The 12,262-nt window shown below is 53.3% G+C and overlaps 3 protein-coding genes across 3 annotated transcripts; 2 read left to right on the forward strand and 1 right to left on the reverse strand.

Moving 5' to 3' along the window:
• Positions 1 to 4,133: 4,133 nt before the first annotated feature.
• J4E90_010923 (uncharacterized protein) lies at positions 4,134 to 5,317 on the reverse strand (the record flags this gene model as incomplete). The annotated part of the gene is made up of 2 exons (XM_051440435.1): positions 4,134 to 5,100; positions 5,178 to 5,317. 2 exons carry the CDS (start codon positions 5,315 to 5,317, stop codon positions 4,134 to 4,136), a joined length of 1,107 nt encoding a protein of 368 aa, XP_051285704.1.
• Positions 5,318 to 6,780: 1,463 nt separating this feature from the next.
• J4E90_010924 (uncharacterized protein) lies at positions 6,781 to 7,365 on the forward strand (the record flags this gene model as incomplete). Its single annotated transcript, XM_051440436.1, is given in 2 exon segments — positions 6,781 to 6,789; positions 6,805 to 7,365. 2 exon segments carry the CDS (start codon positions 6,781 to 6,783, stop codon positions 7,363 to 7,365), a joined length of 570 nt encoding a protein of 189 aa, XP_051285705.1.
• Positions 7,366 to 9,408: 2,043 nt separating this feature from the next.
• J4E90_010925 (uncharacterized protein) lies at positions 9,409 to 9,963 on the forward strand (the record flags this gene model as incomplete). Its single annotated transcript, XM_051440437.1, has 1 exon — positions 9,409 to 9,963. The coding sequence occupies one exon, from the start codon at positions 9,409 to 9,411 to the stop codon at positions 9,961 to 9,963; it is 555 nt and encodes a 184-aa protein (XP_051285706.1).
• Positions 9,964 to 12,262: the final 2,299 nt, after the last annotated feature.

Genomic DNA, 12,262 nt, shown 5'->3' on the forward strand with positions numbered 1-12,262 from the left:
TGGCATGTGTGGACTTCCCATGATGCCAGTGCGTGTTGTACAGCAGCCATAATGAGGCATGATTGCAGCGAATATCGCGCAATTTGTGGTTATGGCACCTTTACTTTCTCTGGCGCTCAGCATACAGCGATCTTCAGCACCGAAGCGTGCTCATCGCGTCTTCCACCAGCGAGTGCTAGCATTTATCAACGGCGTTTTCTTGGTTTTTCACATGTATCGGATACCCGTGCGCCACCATTACCAGCATTAAGGCGTTTTTCCTCCATTCCGCGGCGATATACTGGCACGGAAATCGCCACGTCTCTTTATAGAAAATACCAATCGAAGACATACTATCCATCCCATCTCACTTCGGCCTGCCGATGTCATCATACCTGAGTCATCGGGGAATGACTCCCATAAACTTACATCCTCATTGCTAATCAGCTTCTCGCAGCACTAGTGTTCTTCCTTCATCATCCCCACCGTAGCTCTCTGCGGTCAGCGACATGGGGCATGATCGATGCAGAGTTCGCAAACCCTGCCTTTCCGATTCCCGTGGCTCTCGACACGACGCGACCATGCCGCAGCCGGAGAACCCCTTCGCTCACTTCTTTCACTCCCAAGCACGCCGTAAATCCGAGTCCGCTGCAATCCCAATCCACGACCGTGATGTCAAGCGCGACACGGCGACAAGCTCTACGGCGCGCAATCCCTTTGCGCCGCCGGTCCCACCAAAGGACGAGCCGCGTGAGGTCGCGTCTGCTTCACCAGCGATAAGTGAAACAAGAAACACTCTGTCTGCTTTGGAGAAGGAGTGGATGCTGAACGACTGCATTCAGCCGACATTGGCACGTGAAGATAAGCTGAGGCAAGAATACTCACCAAAGAGCATGAGGGCGGTAGCTGAAAGCGAAAGTCGGGACGGAAGATCACCCGCTCGCCGGATACATCCAGCTTTGAGGTCGATCTCATCACCGCCACGAAGCTTTATAGCCCTCCGAGAGAGTGTACAAGATAGCGGGGTCGACGTGTTCAATCCTGTCACCTCCAGCGATGCAACATCGGAGGACGCCAACAGCGAAGTCAAGTCAAAGGCCACAAAGCGCGATACCGTCGCCGATCTATTCAGCGAGATAATGGGAACCGGTAAAGCGCCACGACTACCTCGTCAGAACGTGCTAGACGAGGTCTCCACACGTTCCGCCGTGCCACCACCGCTGCGTATACCCAGCAAGCCCAAGCCTTCACCTCGTGGTAGCGCCCTACCGCCGACGCACAAGTACAACAAGCTAGAGCTAGGCGGCCGTCCTTCACTACAAATAGTAACGACTTTCGCCGAGCCGAGAACTGCACCAGAGCCCCTCGCCAATCGTCGCAGTTACACAAAGCGCATGAGTCACCAGCACGGTCGTAAAGACAGACCAGCACGCGCTTCCATGATGCGATGGAGTCTCTTTGCAAAAGATGCGCAAGTACCACTGCCGCAAGTACCAGAACCACGGGATGAGACACCGCCCATACCCCGGAAGAGCAGCAAGAGAGGCAGGAGTATCACCTTGGAAGAGCCATTGCTACCCAGGAAGAGTACACCTCCTCTTGAAGAAAGCGTACCACCGCCTCTTACCAAACAACGGCGCGCGCAAACCTTTCCCGCGCAAAAGAGTTCTCATGAACTAAGGAAGGATTCAGACATTCGTCTTTCACCCACCGTGCCCCAGCGTAGAGCCACGCATCACATCACCGTGAACAGGATGCGCGATCCTGATGAAGCTTTCGAGGAACTTATCGCGCTTCGCAGACGTGCGACCGGTGATGTTGACCGAGGCGCTACCGCGGTGCCTGCCAGGGCGAATAGCAAACCCCATGATGGCGGCGGTGGTGGCGGTGGAGATTGTTTCGGCCTATACACCACAGCAAAGGGCCGTGTCAATGACATCGTTGAAGTCGTGCGAAGCGTGAGAGAAAAGAATAGGGCGAGGAAGAAGCGAGAGAAGATGATGGCGGAGGTGCGGAGGAAGTATGAGGAGATGGCTAGTGCTACTACTAATCAGATGGGTGGGGAGGGAGGGTATAAGTGGTTGTAATTGGAGGTGTGATGGGGTTTACTATGTTGATATATCTATGTTATACTTTATCTAAAGTTGTGTGATGTTCATCCTTTCGCGTCTTTCGATTGTGATGATGGCCACACGAAGTTCTTCGCCTTGCCTTCTCGCAGGTCTTCAGCTGTAGGCGGGATGGTGGGCTGTCTTATAGGTCGCTCCCGCCCATCCGATGAGTGAGCTGAGGAAGACTTGGGTTGTGCCTGTGGTGTAAACGTTGCCGCGCAAGGGTTCAGAATCTGTGCGACTCTTGCTAGTAATTCTGGACTGAAACTGGGTTCTGCGTTGGGTGATGTCATAGTGAATGGCGGTGTAATGTCGAAAGCGCAAGAGATGTCTGGATGTACGGTAGTATTTCCAGAAGAATTGGTCTTACGGCAAAGGTGGGGGGAAACAGTTAGGGAAAGAAATACTTCATACTATGCTTTCAACGGTGGTTAGTGATTGTTGTGCGCGAAAGTGTCTGGTGACCCGAGCAAACAGGCAAATGTCTACTGTTCACAGCTCTTGTTCTAAACATGTCTCTAACGCTGTTGCAGAACGTAACTGAACAATGGATACATAGCCGAATGCGTTCTGATGTTCTTACATACCACGTAAATCTCCAATAGATGAACGCAGGCTAACACGTTCCAGGAGCGAGTCCAACCGAAACGATGTTTGTACATACAAACAATCGAGGCGTAGAAATCACCCGGGAAAAGGTTCTGCGAGCATTGAAATGCAGACTGCCAGGACACTGTTGGTGATACTTCGGCTTCATATGTACACCGAGTTTGTTACGAGGGCAAGCGCTTATTGTCGACACAAGAGCAGGGTGAACAAGGACCGATGCAACTCGGGGTAGATGGACGACTGCTAGCTTCTCGCATGCGTATGTGGATGACGACTTTCTCTCGTGTTGAAGGTGAAGTTTGGAAACGACAAGGACCGATGCAACTCGGGGTACATGAACCGCTAATAGCTTCTGGCAAGCGTAAGTAGGTGCCGGCTTTCTCGGATGTTGAAGTTCAACTTGATTTGAGACGGAAGTGGGACGCGAAAGAAAAGGTGGTTTGGCGATATGTAGTACGCATCGTCCGGTATATAATTAAAAATGTTCGTGTACAGCTAACAGTTCGACAACTGTCGTGCTCACCAAAGTCCCTAGCCTCCACCCTAAGGCTACATCTCCAAAAGAAGCATCGTCCAAAGGCCTCGTAGCGTCGTGTCAGAACCTGCTAGCACCGGGACCGGGTACGCCGACCAAACCTGCCAATTCCAGCGTCCGGCGCAATCCGAAGCGCTTCGTATAGACCGACAAGCGCATTCAGCCTATTTCGGGACACTTGTCGCGAAAGCTCGCCATTGTCCATCCCAAAGCAGAGCGAGTAGTCTCCGCAGACAGACCGCCTGAGCAGTGGCAGCGCCGTCGCAGCTCCGGTCGACCAACCTAGGACGCCGCCCTGCCAGCCGAACCCAATTTCGAGGACGTGGCTGACCGCCGATCATCGGCGCTAACGACGTTCTAGCGCCTTGGCAGATATGCAGTCGCGTGGCTAGGGTGAAGTGGCGGTGATAAGCGGCTGGGCTGGGCAAGAGACCCTGTTTTGTAGCTCTCAGGCGTGCCGTTGGTGATGCGCTTGATGGGCCTCTCAATCGTGGTAAGCTGTAGGATCGGCTGGGGAAGTATGCCTCGTTCGGCAGGTGACACTGGCCCCGGGTGTCACAGCGTCGGAAGCCAAGCGCAGCAACTCAAAACAAGCCAATGTAATCTGGCGCAATGACAGGATATCAGTCTTGTGTGAATAATATTGATTGTGTGAACTGGAGACTCGTATTGGGGTATCATCGCGTCGGAAGACCCAGATCGAAAGTGCGACGGTAAAATGAATCGGGGCGAAAACCACCCAGCCCGAACCGAACCAAAACCGAAAACATGATAACAAATGATTGCCCATCCCATATCTGGAAAACGCCTTGGTAATGCAACGCTATGCTATGCGATAAGCCCTTTCCTCTTTCTTCGTAAACGTATTGTCTTTGCTTTGCCAGTAGAGCAAGCCGTTGCTATTGTAGTATGACATTCTCTTCCTGCTGGTATACGACGCCACTCGTGTTCTGCGCGAAGATCTTTTGTATCGGGAGCGTGAGTGCGTTCATGATGTTCTCGCGAAAGTCCATCTTGACGTTGCTCTTCTCGAACCAGTAGTGGCGGATGAGCTTGCCCTGGCAGTTGCTGACTTCGACACCGGGGAAGCCATTGGCCTCTCCACACTCAAGCTCCTTGATGTATTGCTCGTAGTCGTAGCGGATGTACTCGCCGAAAGCGGATTGCTCGTGGAAGCGGGGTTGCTTCCATTGCGAGCAGTTTGCGTAGCGGGTGTCGTCGGGGCACTCGTGCCATGCCTTGAGAATGGGCAGGGTTTGCTCGTTGTTCTGGACAATCATGAAACCAGTGTTGGTGTAGGTGCGGTTGAAGCGGTCGGAGTTGTACTGGGGCTCTTTCGCGCTCCAAGGGTCTTTGGCCATGACGAAGGAGTGGTGCGGCTTTACGTCCCAGTGGTTGAGCATCCATTCGACGGGGACGTGCAGGAAGCGGAAAGCAGCATCGGCGTCGAGGAAGATGATGAACTTGTAGTCCTTGATGTGGTTTGCAAGTGCAGAGGGCTTGATCCAGGTAGCGTGTCGGTCTTCGAATTCGCGGGCTTGGACGAACTTGTAATCGTAGCCGTGGACAAGCGCATACGTGTAGTGGTTGAAGATGCCGCCAGAAACGTGGTTGATGTTGCGCCAGTCATATTCGCCCCGTTCGTACTCCTCAGTAGACTTGAGAGGGCGGGTCTCCAGATCTAGAATCAGGACGTCGCTGCCTAGGTTCTTCTTGTAGCGCGGGTTCGGTGGCAACGTGATGTGGCTGCCATTTGGTTCGCGAATGAAGGGCTCAGTCGGTGACACCTTCAGGTTCTGGTACAGTAGCTTAATGACATCGCCAATGGTCGAGTCGGTCTGCGCGCTGGCCGCTGCTCTGTAGGGTCTGTTAGCTTCTGCCGGAAAAGCATTGATTAGGCCATGGCCCTTCCATCCCAGGAACCATGAATTGGCAGCACGTACAAGTTGGACTGGCCATGTGGGAAAGTCACCCGGGGTGGACTCTGCCAAGCCATGAAGGCGAAGATGAATACCAGGACACAGCCAGCGCTCACCGAGAGCGCCAGCAACGGGCTCCGACCTCCGGTCGACGGTAGCATCATCTTGGGCGGCGTAGATCCAGGAACGGGGGTAGATCCAAACGAGCGACGCGAAGAGTGCAGACGAAGATGTTACGATGGCGATAGGGGGTGCAGCGTGCTGTGGCAGGGCGTCGGGGGATCAGCACATTTTAAAAGACGACAGACCCGCCAGCTCGTCAGCACCAGCCAAGACGCGCAGGAGGTGGCATGGGGCGCTGGGGGCCGGCGAGATTACGCTTGGCAGGCCCTTCAGCCTTTTGCGGTGTCCCTGCAGCCAGACGCCCCCGAACCTGGATCCACTGGCGGTGCTAAAGTGGCTTCTGGATCCCGTCTTGGGGCAAATCAGATGCTGGCCCGCTGCTGAGCCGTGAATCTTTCCAAATGGTGTTGATGCACGGTTCCTGCCGCGCTGGTAAACGGCTGGCACGGCATCACAGTGCAGTTGGCGGTCATGTGCCGTTGTGGCTGACAGCGCATCAATATAGACAAAGTCGAAGCTGTTGATATTTTCCGAGGAACAGAGGACAGCTGTTGTTGTACGTGTTGGGCTCGAGGCCATTTCCAGTGCGACCGGACGAGCGAAGATGGTGGCAAAGGGTCCAAATTGGGGCGACGCCTACCAGAAACTGGTAATCTCCCCGCCTGGCTACCCGCCCCACTCGACATCTCCATCCCGCCTCCTGACATCTTCGCTGTTCCCGATAAGCCAACGCCTCCTTTCCAACATGCAGAACCACCCCGCATCCGACGCCGCTGTCTGTTGCTGTCTGAAACGAACCTGTGTCCACTGCAGCGAACGCCGTGTTTCCTGGGCGGTGCCACAATATGCGGCTGCTGACTGGGCGTTCCGCAGGTCCGTGGAGCAATCAAACGTTCGACATTGTCAGCGTCAATGCAATAAGCTCGGTGATTACTACACCTATGGGGCTACGATGGATAGCCTAGGTATCACTACAGGCCCTGATCAGTGATCATCACTGGGGCCGATGTCTATTTCTTACATTCTTGTCGTCAGCCTGCTGTGTGGCGTCGTCGACTTGTCAAACCTCGAGTACGCGACACAACTCTGACTCTCGGTAACTAGCTGCACGGGTGTTCTTAACTTAAAACCGACTTCGTGACGTTGTCTTATAGACCTGATGCGGTGTAGCCTGGTCCGCATTGTATGCATGCAAACGCCAACCGATACTCAGGTCTACAGGAACTGGATGCCTGATCTGCCACTCGGGTTTTACCCACCCTAGCGCAGTGCTTGAATGGACGTCGGAGAACTGATTCTCTTGTAGCATGGTTCTCTCTAGAAGTCTTGTTATTGTTGTTATTTGGCTGACAGTTTCCTTCTTGCGTCCGCTTTCTCGCCCATTCTCTTTGAGACGAAGCAAACTTCTCTCTCCGCTCAGTATGTATATCGGTTTGTGCCACCACTTTCATTCTCGACCCATCACACCATAAGCCATACAACTAGGTCACAGCTACCATACACAATGACAGAAGTAGGCCACCACCAGATCGAACAGTCGTCAACTCCAGGCATTCCTTTGCCACCACAACCTTCCGCGCCGACGAAGTCTGATCCTATCGACACCAGCAGCCAACAAAGTGAACATAGAGAGATCCAGGCCCCTCCTGTCGACGACAGACACGATCGCGAGGCACGACGCGAAAGCATACCGACCCCAGAAGACAACAATCCTGGCAAAGATACCCCTACACTACTACGCATGGCCATGTTTACCGCAATGGCAGTCTGGGTCATACTCGCGTGCTACGAGGGCATTTCACACATTCCCGGTGCTCATCCCATCACCGCCGCGCTCGCCACGGTCTTGATCTGTACCGCAATCACTTCGTTGCAGCCCTCCTTCCTTCGCAGCTTCATCTGCATCATATTCTACGCTCTCGGCTCCCTAGCAACAGTCATCCAGACAGCGGTCCATGAGGGTTTTGCCCATGGCTCAGAGAGTCACTCTAGATCCTCCTCACGCCAACGTAGTTCTGGCAGCTCATCACCAAAACCAAAGCCCGCGGTCCCAAAGAAGAGTAGCCGTATCAGTAATATGAAGATTTAGCTCACCACTTCCACGCTCCTCTGGTCCTTGCATGCTTGGAGACGCGGCGAATAGAATGCCAGTAGTAGAAGAGCCTCCTATGGAAGAATATTTTGACCCTGCTCCATGATGAGATATACGGGCAGAGGCACGAGAGATAAGAGCGCAGCGGCAAGTACTTTTTGAGTCCATTCCTCGTCTTCACCCTTGTCTACTACGGTAAATGCGGTAGACGTAGGCTGTAGAATATGCTTGTATACACAGTCGGTCAACATAGAGAGTTCATCATAAAGTATCAACACAATCTTGCTTCGCAAAATCGTGTTTCAAGACCTGTTTGTGAATTGCTAACTACAACGTATAGCTCTGTAATCTTATGACTTTGACATCTACCAGGCCGCTCACTCGATATAGTGCTGAGTGCTTCGAGAAGACGCGAAGATAAGCCAAGCTACACTCTTTACCCGGACGCCCATGTGCGGTCCCGCCAAGCGCACGCACTATACTCTCGTGTTGGTGGCACAGATGCGGCGCATACATGTTTACACAACCACCACCATCTGTCTTGTACATTCTCATGCTTCTACTTCGTCCCCTCGACGTTTCCTTCCCACTGATCGTGCCGCTATCGCATCATCATGCGCCGCCACATCCAACATCCATCGATCTTGCTGTGCCTCCTAGGCGCATGTACTGGACTCCAAACGGAAGAACCACCGGCTACAGTTCAGTTCGACCTCGTCTTTCCCCCGCCTCACTCTTTAATCGAACCCTACTACCCCTCGCCTGTCATATTCGCAGTTCACAACTTCTCCGCTATCGGCCAAAACACTTTCTTCTGGAGCTGGAACATCACTGATGAGTATGAAACTGGAGAAATTAGGCCACGCAACATTATTGCCTCCGGTAAAAGCCGACCCGACACCATTGGGGTAGAGCCCTCCCCTGATGTTTTGCTCATAATCGAGCCTGTTTCGTTATTATGGAACAGTACTGTGGAGTTTTCCCGTTCGAGTTACACATTCGGTCTGACGTACGCCTGTGGCAATACGACTGGCCTACCGCCAGACAGCCTGAATACCACTGTGCGATTTGAGGGAGAGACTATGTTTGGGCTATTGGGAAACTACTCAGACGAAGACAATGAGTATTTATACCTCGCAAGGAAGGGGCGCTGCGGCAGGCCGATCGGGTCTGTTGGAGTTCAGAAGCGGCCCGAGGGCAAGTCGGAGCAAGACTGTCAGGTTCTCAACCCTGGCGTACAGCCTACGAAAACTTGTGCGCTACCCATCGATGCAAAGGTGACGAGATGGGCGGAGGCCGTGAAGAACATAGCAGCTAGGTGTCCTAATAGCACTTGGCCCGATACCATTGGGCTCATGGGTAATTGTGTATCGAATGGGGTTGGGAAAGATGATGTGACGGCTGGTCGTACGTCTCTATTTGTTGGATTACTCTACTGTCTATCAGAGATAATGTACTGGTTGTAACAGTGATTCAAGCTACACATTGCGAAGGTTTACTTGGGGGGTTGCGGCTTACAACGTGAATCAAGAGCTCTGGACGTTGGCGAATGTCTTCTGGAGGAACCAAAGCTTGTGTTTGATCTTCTCGTATTACTTTGAGATAAGCATTAGTACTACCTTTGGTTCCTGACAAAGCACTGTGGGCGAAGTGCCTGCTTAGTACCTTTGTGCCACTACCGCCACTGATGCTGGTGGCACCTCGGATATGACCGTGGAAACAAAGTAAGCAAATTCTGATCTCGTTCTTGATAGCAATACGCATGTAGTCCAAGTAAAGCACATGCAAAAGCTCAACACGCAACACCGCGACCCACTAGCCCCCCTCGCGTTAGCCCCACAACCCCAACGCGTAATGACAGCAACCCCAGCGTTTGCAAACCCTGTATCAACAGAAGTCCAAGTTTCTTCCCTCGCTCTCCCTCTCATCCCTTTAACCATCGGCATTTCGTGACACTACCATCCTCACCACACTGTCCATCATGTTACCCGCAGCCGAGATCTTATCTCTCTCACTCAAGCTCCGCGCGTGAATGCATCTATGCATACACCTCGATCCCCTACTGATAATCGCCGCAGCATAACCCGCGCAAACCGGCAGCACGTCGTCCGTTTCCAGGCCGAGCAGCTCGCACTCCACATTACCTACAAAGATGAAATGGCTATAACCACCTCACCCCCACGAGCTGCGCTTCGAGCTCGGCGCTACCGCAACGAACATCACAATCGCGGTGCAGAGAAAATAGGAGCGTTCATTGCGGAGGCGATTCAGCTGTGTCCCCCAATCATCCACAACCTAACCGCGCTCATGCACGCCAAGCTACCACGCGAGCTCCACGACATGATCTACTCGCTCTTCTGGGCGGAACTAGAGCCCTGGCGTATCCGGTGGATATGGTGTGCAGCTCCTGGGTCCTCATCCTCATCCTCCTCCTCCTCCTCCAATCGCAACCACGATGAAGAAGCATATAGTCCAATGTTGGTTTCCGGGTTCGAGGAACAGCGCCGCGATGTCAAGGTTTATGAGTCGGATAAGACGTTCTTCAACGAGGTGTATTTCAACAAGGAGATTCTGTTTGAGTTGGCTGAGGATTGATATTACAAGTTTGGGCTGTTTGTGCCGGATCGGGAGCATCTTGAGTCGTTTTTGGTGCATGGTGGGGTTATGAGTGTGGTGTAGCATGTGACGTGTGAGCCCGGACATACGCTAGACGGCGACGTAGATTTAAGTATGTAAGAATGTATTGATGATAGGGTATCGAGCAAGTGATATATACAAGAAGAGGTCATGTCTACGAAATAAAGTGATGCAAAAAGAATGTAAAAGCCCATGTGGGGGATGAGTGCACATCTGCGAAACAGGCCAGAAGTCTACATTACCTTCGTGATCGCGTACTTTTTGTTTTCATACCGATGTAGACTGCAGGGCATCTATTCGGTTTCTTTTTCAAACGAGGTTGTACGGAACGCTGCTTAGTGATCGCTCTAATTTTGCTGCCCTAGATCTTCGCCAAGCTGTGGAGACCATGGGTATAGATCCAGGAATGAGATGTTATCCTCTTGACTGTGGACGAAGCTTTCATCAGACCTTGGAAGAGTCTGGTGATGATACCCGGAAAATGATCCTTGCGCAGATGGAATGTCCTGATGTGTGTTGTAAGGTGATGCTGCGGAATGTAGCGATATTGAATAGAAGGAGAAAGGCGACGCTAGAGGACTGTGATGGGTTTGATCCGCTGGACCGTGGATGAAGGTAGGTCCGGTGTATAGGTGTGTTGAAGGAAAGTACGATGAAGAGGCGGTGTCGAACGGTTGGTTGCTCGGTAGGGTACTCGGATCCGTCGACCCAAGATTGCCGCTTACATTTACCGGCGAAAGTGGGTGCCCGAAATCATGGGCAGGGCGAAGAGGATACAAATGCTGAGGCGATGGCCAGCCTTCTTGTCGGACGGCATTGTATGGCGCAAGATTCTGTTGGCCGAACTGGAAGGGCCACACAGTTTGGTGGAGTGGTGCCGCTTCTACGGCTTGCTGAAGATCATTATGAAGTTCCTGAAAGGCTTGGTCCTCGCCTGCTGCAGGATCGTACGATTGGGATGGTATCGAGAGCCCATTTCCAGCGCCCCTGATATTGAAAAAGTCGTGTGCGAGTGAACCCTCACCTGGTGCTTGCTGTATGTCGGGTAGAGTATACGAGGCCTGGGTTGGATGTGCTGCAGGTGCATGGTTTTGAGGGGTCTGCGGTGCCGAGCCGAGCTTGGTTGGGGTAGGCCTCTTGGCTGGTCGGCGACGGGGCGTGGGTTTGGCTTTAGTCTCGCGCGACGGAGTTGTAGCAGTGTCCGTTTTTTTCTTCTTTCTCTTGACGGGATCGGGGTGTAGGCCCGGCTGGCACTTGCGCTCGTGCTTCAACAGGGCATCATTGCGAGTACACACGACCTTGCACTTCTTGCACATCAAAGGGCTCTCGTTGGCCGATGGATGTTGGGTCCGTATGTGTCGTGCGAGGTTGTTCGTCATGTCGTCACCAGTGAACGGCACATTGCACTGTCTGCACCGAACCTCATCAGGGGACGATGGTGGCGGCGCAGGCGTGGGAGAGATCAGATGCCCATGTGCTTTTGTATCGACCAGCTGTTGACCATGTCGAGGGCTGGCTGACGGCAGGCGGTTGGTCAAGCCTCCTGTGAATTGTAGCGGTAGAGCGCGGCCAAGATCTGCGTGCGCGTGTGAGGTGGGAGGGACGTCGTTGGCTTGATGTTCGGAAGGCGGAGTGCTGTCGAGCTGGGTGGGAAGTTAGACATATACGCGCAAAGAACAAGAGAATAGCTTACACGAGTACCATGTTGCGACCAAGGATTGGGGTGAGGTGCCGTGACACGATGCGACCCTACGTCAGTGACACTGTAGGCCGACTCGCCGGAGCGCAAGGAACGGTCGAGGGGTTCATCATGGTTGGGGTATATCGGCGCCGACATGCTGAGATGTTGCCCTCCCTCTAATCCTGTATGAGGTGGGACGAAGGGTGGGTGAACCACCCAAGGTTGTCAGCGGAGGGTGTGAAGGTATGTGTCGCGGGTTGGTCCAATGCGATCTGGTCGAGGCGCATCATCGGTGGGTGAAACAAACGTCCGGAGGAGGGCTGGGGCAGCAGACTTTATGCATGGAAAGGTGCTGCGAAGCCGTGAACGAAGACAGTCCCAACGGCAGCCAATGTGGTGCGCCTCCAGCCCGTAAGTGTGTAATTGCTCCTTTGCTCGTCCTCCCACGCTGCATTGTCGTCACAAGAAGGCTAGCCGGTGCCCCGTGCGGGGACTGATGTATGAGGGGAGAATTCGTAGGGCCAGCCTAGGGGAAGGATGCCGGAAGGATGCCGAGAGCTTTGGAGCTTAGATCGT

Source organism: Alternaria incomplexa, assembly GCF_024043165.1.
Source record: "Alternaria incomplexa strain BMP 0042 chromosome Unknown scaffold_30, whole genome shotgun sequence".
NCBI classification, from domain to species: Eukaryota; Fungi; Ascomycota; class Dothideomycetes; order Pleosporales; family Pleosporaceae; genus Alternaria; species Alternaria incomplexa.